Raw genomic sequence first — 18,421 nt, forward strand, 5'->3', positions numbered from 1 at the left:
AACCAACCTCTAATTTTTCTATCAAAAATAGTTTTGAAAAAAACTAATGACTGACACGGGGTTTATGTTAAGATAGGCTTAAAATCTAAATAGTGCCTAATCTAGTCATGCTTAATCTTTTTTTTTTTTTTTTTTTTTTTTTTTTGGGGCGCCGGAAGGGGGGTGAGGGGGTCATGTGGTCCTAGCCATCAATCATCAAAATCTCCTTATTTCATGATGAATGATGGTATAGTCCCTCTGTTGATGAAGTTTAAACTAGGGAATCACACAAAGGGAAACGTCCTTTTTTTATCTCATTTGCAAATGAGTTCTTTGATGAGGAAAACAAAGATTTGCGTTTGAAAAGATTGAGATTTGAAAGTTTAAGATTTTTCAAACGAAAATCATAAAATCAAGGTTTTAGTAGAATATTAGATAAAAAATTCTGCAGTTTGATTTTTTTTTTTTTTTCGGGAATTTTAGGATTTTCAGAGAAACCGGGTTCTTGGGAGAATTTTACATTGAATTTTTTTTTCATTTTAAAAATTTATGATTTTTTAGCGAAAAATTAGAAAACCACTCATAACTCAAAGCAATATGGCGATCAATGGCAAGTTCGTGTAAAAAACACCCGATATATTGGATGGTCAAGTGGTGGTTTTTACTTTTTACTATTTGAGACCTGATTGGACTGATCCAACTAAAAACACGGCCATCCTCTTTCTCCTCTACTCACAGTGAGCCATGTCTTCAACTAATGTTGTTGATATTTGCATATCTGATGAGATCTCTGGTAGTTCCTAAAACTTTATGATATACATGTGATATACATGTGAGCTCATGCATTCAAAACCTCTAAGCAAGCATCTTAGGCACTCTAAAGGAGAATACAAATCATATGTACTATTTTTGTGTTCTACTTTACACTCCACCAATTACGATATACCAAGTGTCTAATTATTATTTTTTATTTTAAACTTTAACTATTTTATATAGAAAGTAAAAATGAATACATGACAAATTGTGATTATTTGGAATATAAAATGAAGTAAAAAAAAAGTGATATAAAAAATTTATATTCCTCTGAAAGGATTCCTCTTTATAATAACTTGGTATGTGAGACAATTAGGTATTCAAAGAACTCAAAATACTCGATATAATAGTTAGATGTTCGACTAGCTCTAAAACCCTAAAAAATAATCCAAGAACTAGAGTAATTGGAAAATGGAAGAATTCAAAAATATACCTAATAGCATTCCCATCAACTTGTACAAACATTTTTATCTATTTTAACATAAGAACCCACATTTTCTATTTTACACAATCACTTTTCAAAAACACTCATATCAGATTATCTATTCTACACTATATTTCATTAAAATAGTATTTTTTATCAATTTTTTATTACTTTCTTTCCCTCTCTGTAGCACACGAATAGTACTTTTATGTATATTTATACAGTTACTATAGCATCAATCTAAATTTACACAAGTTTACATGAACTAATGTGGGTGATTTCTCCTTTAATAACTTGGTACGTGGGACAAGAGATTACACAAACTCAAAGAAATAGTTAGGTATTCAAAGAAGAGTAATGTTACAGACACAAACTATATTACAACATTTTTACAAATTATTAATGTGGTAAATTATTATTGGTTCTCATTTAGATCAACAACTAAAATCACATTTTTACTTACTAATAACTACTTACCATATCAACAATTTATAAAAAAAGTTTGTAAAATATTTTGTAACTTTAGCATTTTCCTTCAAAGAATTCTAAATATTTGATAGAATAGTTAGGTGTTCAACTAGCTCTAAAACCCTAAAAAAAATATAAAAAAAAAAATCAAAAAAATCCAAGAACTAGAGTAATTGGAAACAAAAAGAATCCAAATATACCCCTAAGAGCATATGCATCAACTTGTGCAAAAAAAATTGTCTATTTTAACATAAAAACCTACATTTTATTTTATTTTTTTACACAATCACTTTTCAAAATAGTCACATTAAATTATTTATTTTACACAAATTTACATGAATTGATATAAATGATTCCTCCACTAATAACTTTATGCGTGAGACCGGAGATTACACTCAAAAAAAAAAAAATAGTTAGATATTTAAAGAACGGTGATAGAGTAGCTCTAAAACCCTAAAAACACAATCCAAGAACTAGAGAGTAATTGGAGAAAGAAAGGAAGAACCCAAAAATACCCCTAACGGTTCATAAAAATAACAAACAAACTTGAGCTTTCTTTCTTTCAAGCCTTTTTCTCCCCAAAAACCCAAATCTCCAACATATCTCTCTCTCTCTCTCTTTCCATCCACTGCCCGATCCCAAATCCCCCAAACCTCACCTAAAATAGCCCCAAAAACACATATAAACCAAACAAAGACAAAACACTACTCTTAATTCTTAAACCAGCAACAGCCCCTCTCTCTCTCTCTCTCTCTTACACACACATACACACACTAAAATACTATACACCAACCCAGAGACTGAGAGAGAGAGAGATGGAGCACGAGCACGATCCAGAAGAGCACGAGCACGAGCACGAGCACGAGCACGAAGTGTACGGTGGCGAAATCCCCGACGAGGGCGAGATGGACGCTGACGTCGACATGTCCGCCGGTGGTGATTACGAACTTCAGGAACAAGAAGATGGTCCTGACCCTAACTCCAAGGTCCCCCCTTCTTCTTCTTCTTCTTCTTCTTCTTCTTCTTCTTTTACTTCACTACTACCACACACACACTCTCTCTCTCTCTCTACTATCTTTTTTTCTTTTTTTTAATTTATAGGACTTGGAGGACATGAAGAAGAGGCTGAAAGAGATCGAGGAAGAAGCCGGTGCTCTTCGCGAAATGCAGGCCAAAGTCGAGAAAGAGATGGGCGCCGTTCAAGGTCTAGATTTGTATTCATTATAATATTGGTTTCTTATATGAGTGTTCATTCAATGATTTATGATTTGAGTGATGTAATGTATTCCTACTGTTATCTAGTTTTGATTGATATTAGTATGCCCTGCCTTTTTTTATTGAACTATAATTAATGTTGTTGTTGTTGTTATGTACTTTATGGTTTGGTTGGTTGTCGTTTTTGTCAAGAAAAGGTGAGTAAAGGAAATAAATTGAAATCCTTTTAAGGCAAAAATGGTATGGGATAGAATTTTAGAGAAGATGGGTAGCTGATTATGGGGGGATAAGATTACTCTTTTGAAGAGTGCACTTGTGTGGCAAATGGGGTAGAGAGATTATAGAGGAAATTATTGTGGGGTGGTTTGGGGGATGAGTTGGAATACTATTTGATTTGGTGTGATTGAGTTTGCTTTCCTATTGCTAATGGAGGGTTGGGTGTAGGGAAGATAGGAACCTTCAATCAAGCCTTATTGCGGGAAATGGTTATGGTGCTTTGGGACAGAACATACACATTTGTGAAGACGAGTAAGAGCTACAAAGTAGACTCATGGTTATAGCCTATTGAAAAACACTAAGGTGGGATGGGACAAACTTCTACATTATGTGTACTTTGATGTAGGAGATGGTAACCAAGTACAGTTTTGGCACTCATGACATTTGGTGCGAGGATCATCCTTTGAAGGTGATGTTTCTAGACTTTTATGCATGCTCCATAGCTAGAGATGCATCAGTTTATTCTGTGTTGGTTAGTCAAATAGATGGGGGAGTTGTGGTGTTGGAATGTCAGATTTCGTAGACTTTAATGATTAGGAGTTGGAAATCTTCTTTACTGAAATATCACAAGGAAAGAGGATTGTAATAGAATTAGTTGGAGACTAAAAGGGAGTGGTGAATTTGATGTTTGCTTTTTTATGCTGCCTTATGGGGTACCCGTGCGGTTTCTTTCCCGTGAAAGAGTATTTGGTGTATTAAGGCTTCAAGGGAGGGTCTCCTTTGTAGGGACAGCAACTTGGGGAAAGATCCCTACATGTGACAATCTCATTATTTGAGGCTTTTTGTAAGTAGGATGGTGTTGTATGTGTCAGTGCAGCAGGGAGACGGTGGATTGGTTTACTGTTACACTACACTATTGCATATGATCTGTGGAGTTTTGCTTTTAGATCTTTTGAGGTTTAGTGAGTGTTACTAAAAAAGGTGTCACTGTGTTGATCTTTTATTTGGTTGGAAGAACTGGGTTGGAAAACATTCATAGGATATTTGAAATTTAGTCTCTTTATGTTTGATGTGACATTGTGGAGGGAAAAAAAATCGTTGTACTTTTGAGGATGTAGATAGTTTGGTGACTCAATTGCAGCATTGTTTATTAGATCTTTGTTTAATTGGTCTCGTGCATGGGGTTTTACCAATTGTAATTACATTGCCAATTTTAAGAGTTGCTACACTTCTGTATACAATAACTTATTCTTTGTAATTCTTTAGACTTCTTTGTCCGTTGTATATGTACTTGAAGAAGTCCTTTTATAATAAAATATCTTTCACTTGTTTAAAAAAAAAAAAAAAAACTTTTATATGTATTTTAAGGATTGAAACATATACTAAGATTTACTTTAGCGGATTCTTTACACATGCAACTAGTTAGTCTTGAACCTGCGTCTCACCCTCCACTTTGCCCTTACAAGGGGAGGAGGTGCCATTTGAGCAGAGCTCCTTGGCTTATTTACTGGTTTCTTAGGAGAAACAAGCATGGGAGAATATCATGTAAAAGTCTATGTACATGGACAATTAATGTTAATTAGGTTGTCACATTTCTAATTCTTCCTTTTATTTTTGGGAGGGGGATAAATAAGATTTAATGCAAAGCAAAGAGGGTCATTATGCAAAGCACCACTAGTGCTGACTTTGACATCCAACAAACAAAAGCTAAGGCACCTATAAACTAAATGTGCCAAATTAAAACCACCCATCTTACAAGTAATAAGTAGCTATTTTGTACACCCATTACTGACACTTTAGTTATAGAAACTCCCCACTTTTCATATATAGCCCTTTTACAGCTAGAGTCTTTGACGCATGAACTCAAAAGTTTATATTATTGTTTTTGAAGGAAGATGGGGGAGGTTATACATCGGATATTGGGAGGGCTGGTGGAAGTGCTTCAAAGAAGAGAGGGTGTGGGAATTATGAAAACTAGAGGCATGAATTGTCTGTGAGTTGCTGATTAATGGTTTAAGGATGGTTTGATGAATTAGTAGGCGGCAATTAGCCAGAAATAACTTTGTGGATTTAGGGGTTTAAATGATGTAAGAGAAGGGCTATGGATTTGGGGCTGAACAAGATAAGGAAATATCAATTCTGGATGCTGTGAAAATTAACAAAGCCCAAATTTTGTAGTCTCAGGTACTAGGATTGCTTGTTTGATGAGCCTGACAAACTGTAGGTTTACTTGATTTATGTAATTTTTGTATTTGATTTGTATACCCCTGTATGCTCCCTACATACTTGGGTCTCTTATTTTATATCAATAAATCTTTATTATTTAACAAAAATAGGGTTATTTTGTCTAGCCATCCAAGGGCTATATTGTTCCTGATGTTGTTGATCAATTGGTTGACAACGTTTAATCTTACCCACCTTTTCTTTTACAGAATTTCTATACATCTCATATAATACTTTTATTCTATTTTTTAAGCATTTTTCTTGTATACCTTTAGGGAGCTTGGCTTTGTTTTTTTTTAATTTTAAAAAAAAAAAAAAAAAAAAAAAAAGAGGATCCTGCTTTACAGAATTCAGGACATGGGAAACATCTCTATATGAACTTGATGAATTTGGAAGTTTATGGTACAAGAGATAAACATGAGCATTCCTAGCCAACCTCGCAACCAAATCAGTACATCTATTACCCTGCAAGATAATTTTTGGCCCATGCGAATCAATTGACTTACCTCAAATCTGCTTACATTTTTATTACATGCTTGAAAATGTGCATTTGAAAATTAAATGATCTCAGGTTTCAATAACAGCTCTGCAGAAGATACTACGAGAGTGTCCTTTAAAATCCCCATTCAATCTGTTTGTCTTTCATAGTAATCTCTTCTGAATAGCTAACAAGGAAGTAAAGCTGTGTCAAGAATATCTCCTAGAATCCATGCCAGATGAAACCCAATCAACCTGGTCTAATCTGCTCCTAGCAGCCTCCAAAGTCTATAAAGTAAATTTGGATCTATATTATGAATGGATCCAAACTATAGTTTAATCAGTTCTGGAGAAGTTTGAAACTATATCACAGTAAACAGACAAATTTCTAAAGTTGATGAGTATGTGTACCCTCAACTTTTTCTTTTGGCTTATTTGATTGTGTACAGCATTTTAAGCCTCATTTTTCAAGGTACAACCATACTTTAACCAACTTTTAGCTAATAAGCAATCAGCAAGAATCTGCATCCAAATGTACAACCACAAAAAAAGTTTGCTTACCATTAGCATTTGTGTTTTGAGAAAGGCCTTGAAAGTTGTCTAAGGTTAAGGGTCTTCTAACTAAGAGGCTGAATTATGCTTGAAATCTTCTAGCTAAGAGGCTTACAACTGTTGTCGTGTGCTAGTAATTGGAGGCACTCCCAAGTTTCTCACTCAGAGTTTCCCTTGCCCATACTGCAAGACCTAAATAATCTGGCCCTAAAATGTGTTTTGTTTATCCCTAAACAGAACACTGAATTTTTTATTAGCTTTTTACCTTGGATCTTGTGAAATTGCTCCTGCACATCCATTTTAAATGGTCCAAAAGTTTTAATATTCATCAAAAGGCAAGTCTAATTTATAAACTTGGGAAGGCCATTAGAAATACTAAGAGCCAAGAACACAAATGATGCTAAAATGACTTGAACTTGAAATTTCATCCTAATTTGCTAATATATAAGTGATTGTGGTTTTGTTTCCCTTTTCTAGCTATATATTAGGACCATAATATTGTATCTTTCACGGGTATTTAAAATATAAATTAGCCTTTTGCTTCTGCCTGGGACATTCAATATACTTGTAATGTCTAGATCAGTTCATTCTCATTTATATTTGAAGCTTATTTCTAATGAATCAGTGGGGGAAAGATACTGAATTTATCATCCTTGTTAGTTGTTATGGGTTGGGCAAGTATGAATTTCTAATTAATAATTTCAGACTTTCGTGTCTAAGATGTATTATATAATCTATAAGGAGTCAAAGCCCAGTGGTAATGACATCCTTTGTGTTGCCTCATGTCTGTGGTTCAAACTGCATCTCCCCCTCCTACACTGCCTACCTATATATATATATATATATATATATATAACTATATAATCTATAATTGCTACATTTTTTCGATAAGGTAGAAATTCATTAGTAAGTGCAAAAGGGGAGAGAGAGAGAGGGGGGGTGGTGTTTGGCAAGTCTGGTGCATGAGATCTATACAAGAGAAACACCAAGATAAAGGAGGAAAAACCTATATATTCTAGCCTCTGAATTCAGCTGATCTAAGAAATTAATCAGAGAAGTAAAAGTAGAGAACCAATTACAGTATCTAATCAAAAAGCAATCTTAAGAACATAATTGCTAGGTCTTTTTATAGAAACCTATGAATTGATCTACATTCTTATTGATTTTCATAGAATCATGCAATAGGCCATTGGATTAAAAATCATTTTGAACCATAGATGGCATGTATGATTGTTGGTTTTCTGCGCATTTCCTCTTGTTGTCTTGTGCTGGATTTAAACTTTCTTACGATATTGACTCTTTAAGTAAGCATATTTGTAATATTTAGTTAATTAATATGTTCATTTTTAATATGTATGAAGATTCATCCGGTTCTTCTGCAACTCAGGCTGAAAAGGAGGAGGTGGATGCACGGTCCATTTATGTTGGCAATGTGAGATTTTAACAATCCCTTTCTTGCCCCATTTTAATTCCAATGCTTCCCAATTGTATTCTAAAAAAATTTCAATATTATATGCTATATATCTTCTCTCCATTTATAATTTGTTTGACATATTTATGTAGAGTATCTTTTGTACCAGCACAAATCAATTTGAATGGTAACTGATTGGATTTTTTCTTTTGGTGCTGCTACCAAGTTGAAAGAAGCAATTTTCCATTGAGAATATAATATAGTGTTAACTTAGTAATCATAGATACCAATATACTAGATTGGTTTAGAAAATGGTGCTTATCTGTCATTTGTTTTTTCACTTGATATATTCTATTTTAAATTTCAGTAACCAGGTTATCTTTTGTGGGTAATCTCAAGTTTTCATTTCTCAAGACCTTGTATGAATGGATGTCATCAGCGGCTCACTTTTACTCCTTTTAGTCTATTGGACTTAATGATAATATCTAGCTAAATTCCTTTGTATATTTTCCTTTTTTTATTTTGGCTTCTTCATTGTACCCTTCACATACAATGGGATTGTGCCTCTTTTGTATTTTTGAATGAATTTTACTTACTTTTTAAGAGTAAATAAATCACTGTTTAAGGGTATATTGATATTTATGTTGATCCATTAGTCAAGTAGTTTAAGTTATTACTACATGCATAAAATACTCCTCTCATAATGAGCCCCCTTCATTTTCTCAAAGTTATTAGCTATGCTCTGGGCCCTCTCAAGTGAAAGTACATACATGTGTATGTTTGAAGAAACCAAATGTTAGCACTTGGTTGACACATGCAGACTTTATATGGTGCATGCTTAATTTGTTTAGGGTTGCTTTGGACTTCAATTATTATTTTAAGAATAGTTACAGTGACTTTCATTTCATGATGCTTCATTTGTATAATGCTCTTGGAAAATTATGAGACTTGGAGTGCACATTAATTTTGGTCTTCTATTATCAATCAGGTTGACTATGCTTGTACGCCTGAAGAAGTCCAGCAGCACTTTCAATCTTGTGGAACAGTGAACAGAGTGACTATTTTGACTGACAAGTTTGGGCAACCAAAAGGATTTGCATATGTTGAATTTGTTGAAATTGATGCTGTTCAGAATGCTCTCCTGTTAAATGAATCTGAGTTGCATGGTCGTCAATTGAAGGTCTTTCAATCTTCTTTTGTGCTATTGATCACTTCATGAATTTACTTTTTTGATCATAGTTGGAGGTTTTGGTTTTGTATAGGTCTCTGCTAAGCGAACAAACGTTCCTGGAATGAAACAGTATCGGGGAAGGCGACCTAACCCATATTTAGGTTTTCGACCCCGGAGGCCCTTCGTGCCTGTCTATACTCCATACGGTTATGGGTAAGCACTAGAATTTTACTGAGTTTGGTTGTGAGGAAGGATAGAAAAGAAATTAACATGGGAATTGAACTTTTTCACTGAAATTAAATGGAGTGTCTACTCACTTTGCTATCTTTTTGGCTTCCAGTTTGTTAAAGTTTTAAATACGTTGTAGTGTACATATGATTTATTAAATTTCAGATGAATTATTTTTTTGCTCAGTTCATTTCATTTGTGAGGGAAAAAGAATCCACCTTTGGTTAGCAGAATCAATTTGTTGCTAGAATAGTAGTTCTGACTAATGTGGTTCATATTGCAAGTTATGGTCCATGTGGCAAAGAGAGAGAGAGCGTCCATGCTAACAAGAATGCGTGTAGGAATATGGTCGTGCAAATCTCTTTATGGCTGTTTTATCGTTGTCTGTACCTTCTTTTTTAATCTTTTTTTTTGGTACATGGTTTTAGGCTGTCATCTTTTCCGTTATCAATCTAGGCACTCTTTGCTTCCTAGACACAGAATCTGCCTGTTTCATAACAAAAGTCATCTTCATATATAATATACAATTCAACAGCCAGCTCAAATTGCAAATTTACAATTGAGACCATTCATATAACTTGTTCATTTATTTGTACTTTTGTCATTGCCTCATTGGAGTGGCTAGCTTAGCCAATACTTGACTTCCACTCATGATTTTCATCTGCACCAAAATTTCATGTTGCTCAATGTGATTTATTCATTTGTCCGTATGTGCAGAAGGGTTCCAAGGTTCAGAAGACCCATGCGGTACAGGCCATACTAATGCTAAATGTTACTTTACTGGTGGCCAAAATTATGAGAAAAACCATTACTATACGTTGTATAATGGTTATTATTGGTTAATGTGATCTTCCTCCCTGAATTTGAGCAAGTAGTATTATTATATTTATCATTTTGTACAATTACCTGCTTTGGAGGGGATAAAAAGAGGCAAAGATTTTAAATATTTATTGTAGTGAAGAATTTTTAGGCCTCTATAAGTTCTGCTAGACTTGTAATTTTCAATTCAGTTTGGATGAGCTCAGATCTTGAAAAATTCAAGTTCACCAAAAATTTGACTTGAATGTTGTACTCTAGTTGTGAATTATGGAAATTAATTTTGCCAAATTTATTATGGTAGGCATGTTCATCAAAAGGAAGAGCTATCTTGTTGTTGAATACGGTATAAGATTGTTGCGTAACATGATCTGAACTCTGAACTGAGTTCAATTTTTCATTATTTATTGCAATCAGAGTCCAGATGTCTGGGAAAGTATCATGATATAAGTCCATATAATAATATTTTCCGCATCTTTGACATAAAGGTCCATAGAAATGATCTATGGATGTGGTTTTGAGTTTGATGTTAGGATGTGTTTTTTGTCTGCATCCCCAGGGGGAAAAATTGAGTGTGAGTTTTTTGAGAGTAGGCATGATATTCCGAAGATGGCATAAGAGATTATGGTAAAAAAAAATTGAAAGATAAGCTGGGGGAACAATTCTAGTTAAGCTCGTGTAATTGTTGTAAACTAAGATTGGCAAATCATGGAAGGAAGCCTAACTGAATAGCAAATGAGACACTTTTTTAGTTTGAGAAACGAATTTGGTTTCAAATCTCTAACAATTAGAACAATTATATTGCAAATTTGATGCTATTTCTGGTTCAAAGTTTACTTTAATGTATCAAATATGTAATTCCACAGGTCAGAATATTGGTCATAATGATGGAGAAAATAGATTTAGTAATAACAACAAAGTTTTAGTCCCAAATATGGGCTTAACAATAAGAGAAAAACTCATGGGCAATTCCTTAGATGTTATGACTTTAGATTTCTCAATTGATTCAACCATGTAATTACATTGATCAATGTAAAACAAAAGGTGTTATCTATCATTTTGGGATTCAAGTAATGGCCCGGTGGCATTGGCATCCTTTGTGGTGCTCAATTTCTAGGGTTTGAATCTCACCTTTCCACTCACCTATTATTTATCTAGCCAAAAAAAAGTGTTACCTTGATAATTGAACCTAAACTCTTCCCCAAGAAAAATAAAATAGAAACCTTTATGACTTTGTCATTAGCAACCATATTTGTGGCATATTTGCCTTTTTTTTCTTTCATTATTTATGAAAAAACATTAAAACCTAGAAAATTTTGATATTTATGAACAAATGGTTCTACCAATGATCCAATGATCAAGTTAGTCTAACCTCATTTTAGTAACTCTATTAAGAATGTTTTTTTTTAAAACACCTTTTTCTTTTGTCTTAGGCTATGTTTGGATCCTCCATTCACAGAATGTTTTCTAAAAAAATACATTATGACATAATATACGTTTGGTATCATACTAAAAATTTAATGAAATTGTGTATGGTTATGAATGGTTGTTGAATTCAATTTTTTGACTATCTACCTTTGCTTGAAAGTTATCCTTGGCTTAACTAATGGTACGTTTTCAATAATGTTAGATAGGAATAGTTGAGAAAGAGAGGAGATAGTATATTTCAATAACCCAATGTCAAAGTGAGATAGAAGTAAACAATTGAGGGCGTAACTTAGTGGTAGAAAGCTCTTGTAACCCATCACACCTGCGAGTTCAGGAGTTGTGGGTTCGAGTAGTGACAAATCTCACTATTATTCGAGTGATTCCACACCATGCATAGCAGAGTTTAAGCGGGCGGAGGCATTGACCACACACATGAGCTTCTTTTTTTTTTTATATTAAAAATTATAATAATAATAAAAAATAAAAATAAAAAGTGAGATTTGAGAGAGAAGACAGCATGGTTACCAGGGTCTTCACCTTTTCTGGCCTTCAGTCCCCTATGAAACAATTGGGCCAGTCCCTCCCCGGCCCAATTCGCTTAGTTGAGAGACTTGAGAGTTTGAGTTCAGACATGTAACTTAAGAAACGAGGTTTTTTTTTCTCTTCGGTTCACTTGAAACTCGGAAGTACATTACAAAGGTTTTCTAATATCTCTCTCTCTCTCTCTCTAGACTCAAGTGTTTTTAAGTAGAGATAGAATCCTTGCGATCTCTTTCTCTCATATATATGTTTTTGTTTTTCTTATAGTTAAGGAGGGCTTCAATTTCAATCAATGGCCTCTATTAAAGAAGAAGAAGATGATGATGAAGCCTCTACTCCTTCCTCGTAATCATCTCGCCCTTTCTTCTTTTTCCTTTAAACAAAGCAAATAATTTTCTTTCTTTTTTCTTTTTTTCTTTTTTAAATTTTATGTGAATCCCATGAATAAGTAGGGAAAAACTCAGCTGATTTAAGTCTTAATAGTTGTGTAATTAGTTTTAGTTTATTAATGGGTCTTTTTATTTTCTCAGGTAAATAGCAAAAAATTATGACATTTAAAATTTTGTTGGATTTTAAAAAAAAAATTTAAATTTTTTTCTCAGCAAGCAAATTTATGGTCTTCTGATAGAATTCATGGGTAATAGTTAGTTTTTTCTGTTAATTATGTAAGTTAGTTTTAACTTTGTCCTAATGATTGTAATGGGATATTAAGGAATTAACAGTTTAAGGTTCTTTTCCTTTGCTGAATGACTTTTTTCAGGCCAACGACTTTATATAAAGATCCAGATGATGGGAGGCAGCGGTTTTTGCTTGAATTGGAATTTGTCCAATGTCTAGCTAATCCCACCTACATCCACTGTATGTGTTCAGATTTTTCAAAAAAATTCACTTTTCTTTCCTGTTGAGTGCCTTATACAAATACAATGTCTGCATATTCAGCATTTTTGTACTAGAATTGTCACAAACTGGGCTTTCACAATCTCCACCACTTAAATCCCTGCAATACCCCGAGTCATACTCGGGTTAATGTGGGACTCAGCACACGTCTGCAAAACATACAATCTAATCAAGGGGTATCATAAGAATACTCTTTTGATCTGTTAGAGATATATTAGCCCATTAGCATAGGCCCAAGCCTACTTCTACTTTGTGTACAAGCCAAGTCTCTTACTTGTATTAGAAGTATATTAGTCTAAGGTTTAGTCTACTATATATATATATATATATATATTATATACATGTTATGATTCATTTCATAACACAGGATTTGTACTACACTATAATATATTATTGATGTAGCATTTAGAGTTTTCTTCATGGATATAGGCCGTTAGGCTAAACCATGTAACCCTTGTGTGTTATTGTGTTTAATACTTTATACTTTCGCTTCCATGCTAGCATATTCAACATGGTGTATCAATGCTAATATTTAACCATCTTTTTTTAGTTTCTCGTTATTCCGTAGAAAGGAAAAGGAAATGGAAATTGGAGTTTTGCGACCGCTACTTTGGGAACGTATTAAATGGCGGTGATTGCTGAGGCCTTGATTGGGTTGCACTCACTTCAAGCCTAGGCAATTAAAAACTGAGTGCATAAGCATTTGTTTCATGGCAAGTACATTGCATATTTAGCACTCATGTTATATATGGTAGGAATTTAAGTGGGTCTTTTAGATTCGTTAGGATGTCTAGTCCATATTTATTTTTTCCCCTTCAGAAAATGATATGAATTGAACCTCTGGCCCCAGCCCCACCCTTTAAGATGTCACCCATAAGTTTATTTTTGTTTTTATTCCAGATTTTCTGAATAAACAGGATGGTTAATACTTTTGAGTATGTTTGTGTCTGCGCCCGCGAGAGAGAGAGAGAGAGAGAGAGAGAGAGGTAGAAGTTTTGGGATCTTGGGACAGATGAGGTTGCAAGTGATAGTATCATGTTGGAGTTATTGTGAATAGGAGTGAAATGTTATGGCAGCCTCCCCAAACAAGAGTCAAAACTGTAAGTGTCAACTATGGTCACAATTGTTTTTTGGATGCAAAGAATATTCACTCACACACACACACACTACACAGACAAGCACATGGTAGGTAGTGTTAGTGGTTCCTGTTGGCAATGATCACCTCTGTTAATGATTAGATACGTTTTTCTTTTTGTTTTTCTTTAAAATTCTTTTAAGTTTCTAGAGATCTAAGCATTGAATGTTGGTGTTTCTTTTTTGTCTCTTTGTGTGTGTGTTTTCTCTCTCCCTAATGCCTAGTTTTCTTTTTTGGTTGCAAAGAGTATTCACACTCACAATGCGCAGACAAAGCCAGATAGTGTTAGTGGCTTAGTGCTTCATATTGGCAATGATCACCTCTGTTAATGCTTGGATATGTTTTTCTTTTTTTGTTCTTAAAAATTATTTAAGTGTGTAGAGATGTAAGCATTGAATGCTGATGTCTCCTTTTCGTTTCTCTTTGTGTGTGTGTTTTCTTTCTCCCTGATGTCTTGTCTGTTACTCTAATGCAGATTTGGCTCAAAATCGCTATTTTGAAGATGAAGCTTTTATTGGCTACCTAAAATACCTTCAATACTGGCAGCAGCCTGAGTACCTAAAATTTATAATGTGAGCTTTGCCACCTTTTTTTTTGGGGGGGCCCCCCCGCGCGCATGCCGTTGGGGGGGGGGGGGGTGGGGGTGGTCAGGAAGAGTGTTGCTTTTCTTAATGATTGAATGGTCCATCATTCTTTATTATAATTCATTTGTGGATTTACATGATTATTTCCTAACAAAATCGCAGGTATCCTCATTGCTTATTTTTTCTAGAACTTCTCCAAAATGCTAACTTCCGCAATGCAATGGCACATCCTGGCAACAAGGTTAAAATCTTCTGTTTTCATATTGCCCCTCTCAAATGAAATCATGTAATATCTCCTTTGAAATTTCCATGGTGATTTAAATATATTTCTGAGATCAGCTACATGATCCTCTCAAAAGTCACATGTTATTTGCATTCGTTTTTAGATCTCTTAATAATGCTTAGGCATTCATGTTAGCTTTTTTTACATTTTTTTCTGTACAATTGTAGAATGTGAGTTATGATTTATACTTTATCCTATAATTGGTGATGCAAGTTTTTTTAAGTAAATTTACTCATACACCTAGTGGGTCATGAATCAGAACCTCACCTTCCACCTTGCTAAAGAGAGGAGATGCCGTTTGAGCTAAAGCTCACCAGCAAGATTTGATCCATCTTTATTATTATTTTGACCAGAACCTCGCCACCTTGTTAAAGAGAGGAGATGCCATTTGAGCTAAAGCTCACTGGCAAGATTTGATCCATCTTTATTATTATTTTGCAGGAGATACTCTGAATGATAGTTTAGTTATAACCATTGTCAATGTATCTTCTCTTTCAATCAAATGATCTATTGAAAGTTGCTTGATGGTGTGTCACATGTCTGCCTGTTGCATTTTAAATCTAAAACCAAATAACTTAGCATTTTAGTAAGGATTTCTTTTATAAGTAAAAATAACCCTTGCCAAGAGCCTTGTGAATTGTAACTTAGTGGCATTGATTTGGCCTCATTTGTGAGGAGAAATAGGGTTTGAACCTCCACACCCCCCTTCCCCCGCTTGTTGTAACAATTGAATTTAAAAAAAATTACCTTTTCATGAAAGAAGATGATTCCAATACACAGGAAGTGTGTGAAAACTACTACTAAATAATTCTAATCTGAAATTCAAAAGATCTAAAAAACATGAGGAAGTTATGGTGCCTAAAGCATTCATCCAGTCAGACATTGGTAGGCGGAGGTACGTATCTTGACTGTTTAGTAGTTACCTGAACTAGATGACAACCAAAATATATTAATGGTCCGTGAAAGAGATTTTTGTATTTTTCCTTTTCTCATCTCTAGTAATTCATAACAATATATTTATACAACTTCTCAGATAAATTCAAAGTCAGTTTAAACTTCTTGGAACTTTTCAGGAATTGGCACATAGGCAGCAATTCTACTTCTGGAAGAATTATAGGAGCAATCGATTGAAACATATTATGCCAAGACCCCTTCCTGAACCCGTTGTTGCACCCCCTGCTTCTGCTCCACCTCAGCCACCTGTACAACCTGTGCCGCCTGCTCCAGCTACAACTATTGCTGTTACGGCACCGCCTGCTCCAGCCCCTTCTTCTATGCAGTATGCTATGCCCCATGGATCTGCTCTTGCAAAAAATGATATGAGGAGTAGTGGGGTAGAGCGAAGAAAAAGAAAGTATGCAACTTAAATTTTGGCAGATGATAAAATTATGGAGCCTTTATCTCTTTCAGTTCAAATATACATATTATCTACATACTGCTCAAAGGACTTTGAGAGACCAACATTCTGATATACATATGTTGATTATTACAGGAAAGAAGGATAACTTGCCTTCTGTCATGTAATGACAGAGAAGGGGAATCAGAGGTAATGTTCATGTCCCTCCACGTTTACGCAATTGAAGAGGAAATTGATGCTACTTTTCTATTAAAAATGTTGATACTATGATTGGCACCTTTGTAATAACATAAAGCCCATTTGTTTCCTATGTATTAATTATTTATTTAGATAGCATTTTGTCAATTCTGAATACACACATTTACTAGATCAATTTTATGCTTCTTGAATGATGTTCAAGTATTTCATGATAGTCCTTCTCCAAGCACCTATTGTCTGTGTCTGTGAATTACAAAAATGATAATACAACTGACATAATCTTTGAAACTCTCTAAAATGCTTGAAATTTTATGTATGGAGGGGTTGAATTCCATGATGACAAAGCTTGGGTGCAGAACTCTAAGGAACTTGGGCACTCTCTTTTTCATAGTTTTTTGTTTACTCAAGTTTATTTTATATGGAGTAAATTTACTTGAAGTTGTGGGAGGGAGCTTGGGGACTTACATCTAGTGGCCCAATGTTTTTAGATTCCATTTCTTCTTGTACATAGCATTGTGTCTTTTGTATTTTCTTGGCTACCTCGTGTTTTTTTTTCCATGTAGTAGCCTTTTTTTTTTTTAATGAAAACTTTATCTTACCTATCAAAAAAAATTTTGTTTTTTGAGAGAATCAAATCCTGATAGCCAGCTTTCTCACTCTAAATTTCACCCTACAATAATTACATCCTGATGTGGTATAAAAGCTTTCTCACTGTAAATTTACCATTACCGCAAGGGATGAACTATGATCTAGAGCTCTGATTCAAAAAAAATTGGGCAACTGTCTTATTAATATCCTCTTGGGTGTCAATCAATGTTTTTTTGTATTGCTCTTCTCAAATTATATTGAGCTTAAACTGTGGGAGTGAGACCTATGAATAAAAACACCCAAAATTACTATATTTACAACAAGGGTGATGCCAAAGAGAGCCTTTTCTCGAATGAGAACAAGGTCTGGATCTTAAGATATGTATGAGTTTGGAGTGTGGAAACAGAGGTGCAAAATGCTCGGTGTAATTGACTGTAAGTGGCATGATATCTAGAGTAGGTTAAAGTTTACAAGGAAAATCTGGGAATTTATCACACTTATACATGCCCCATTTTTTTTGTCTTTTTATTATTATTATTATTATTATTTTCTTTTGGCCGTTCTGTTTCATGAGACTAGTTACAACTTTTCAAAATCAAACTTCTAATAATATTCATCTAATTTCTTGAGAAATTAGACCCCCCCACCCCCTCCATATGATTTTCATAGTCTGTGTTTGTTAGTAAATGGATTTGGATTTTGAATTTTTGAATTTTTTTTTTCTCGTGTTCAGAATCCAGACCCATTACCACTCACCAGAAAGCCGTTAATTAAAATTTAACAAGTTAGGCCTCAACATAAATTTAATGCAATTCTCTTGATTTAGCTTCCTAAACCTTCTCAAAAAAAAAAGCTTCTCTATATCTTAGAAAGAAAGATTTTTTTTTTTTTAAAATAATTAAATAGTTACAGTGGGATCTAAACCCTAAATATGTCCATTGAAAACGTTACTAGGCATTATAAAAATAAATAGACAAAAAAAGTTGAGATTTTGGAAACAAGGGAAGATGGGGTAGATGGTTAATTTGTCATTTGGCATGGGCTAGACGAGAATTTGCTTACAATTGGATTTGGGGCATGTGATAGGGTTGCATTGCTTGTCACAGGTTTCAAGTTGGAGGGTTTATTACAATTAATATTCGACAGTTCAGAGAAACGTAAACGATTTCATACGTTAGACTTTAGAGTAAAGAAGCATGTATATGTTTGACTAATTAATTGCTTATAGTAAGATAAGTAGATGAGGCTTATAATTAAGCAGAAAAAAATGCTCTGACACCTTAAATTTTGGAATAGTTGTCATGACGCTCCCTGAACTTTTATTTTAGCTAACTTAGCACCTAAACTTAATCTGCCAAATTGCTACATCAATTAAGTTTGCTGTTAATAAACTGATGACTTACTAGAAACCTCAAATT

At 34.1% G+C, this 18,421-nt stretch overlaps 2 protein-coding genes across 2 annotated transcripts; both read left to right on the forward strand.

Annotated features, from left to right (window-relative positions):
- The first annotated feature begins 2,251 nt into the window (after positions 1-2,251).
- LOC126700284 (polyadenylate-binding protein 2) lies at positions 2,252-10,312 on the forward strand. The gene is made up of 6 exons (XM_050398362.1): positions 2,252-2,670; positions 2,786-2,888; positions 7,729-7,799; positions 8,767-8,958; positions 9,041-9,162; positions 9,895-10,312. The coding sequence occupies exons 1-6, from the start codon at positions 2,500-2,502 to the stop codon at positions 9,938-9,940; spliced, it is 705 nt and encodes a 234-aa protein (XP_050254319.1). The 5' UTR covers positions 2,252-2,499; the 3' UTR covers positions 9,941-10,312.
- Positions 10,313-12,034: 1,722 nt separating this feature from the next.
- LOC126700285 (mediator of RNA polymerase II transcription subunit 31-like) lies at positions 12,035-16,629 on the forward strand. The gene is made up of 7 exons (XM_050398363.1): positions 12,035-12,120; positions 12,229-12,306; positions 12,722-12,819; positions 14,469-14,565; positions 14,740-14,818; positions 15,934-16,214; positions 16,353-16,629. The coding sequence occupies exons 2-7, from the start codon at positions 12,254-12,256 to the stop codon at positions 16,363-16,365; spliced, it is 621 nt and encodes a 206-aa protein (XP_050254320.1). The 5' UTR covers positions 12,035-12,120; positions 12,229-12,253; the 3' UTR covers positions 16,366-16,629.
- The last annotated feature ends 1,792 nt before the right edge of the window (positions 16,630-18,421 follow it).

The sequence above is a fragment of the Quercus robur genome, chromosome 9 (assembly GCF_932294415.1).
Source record: "Quercus robur chromosome 9, dhQueRobu3.1, whole genome shotgun sequence".
Classification (NCBI taxonomy): domain Eukaryota; kingdom Viridiplantae; phylum Streptophyta; class Magnoliopsida; order Fagales; family Fagaceae; genus Quercus; species Quercus robur.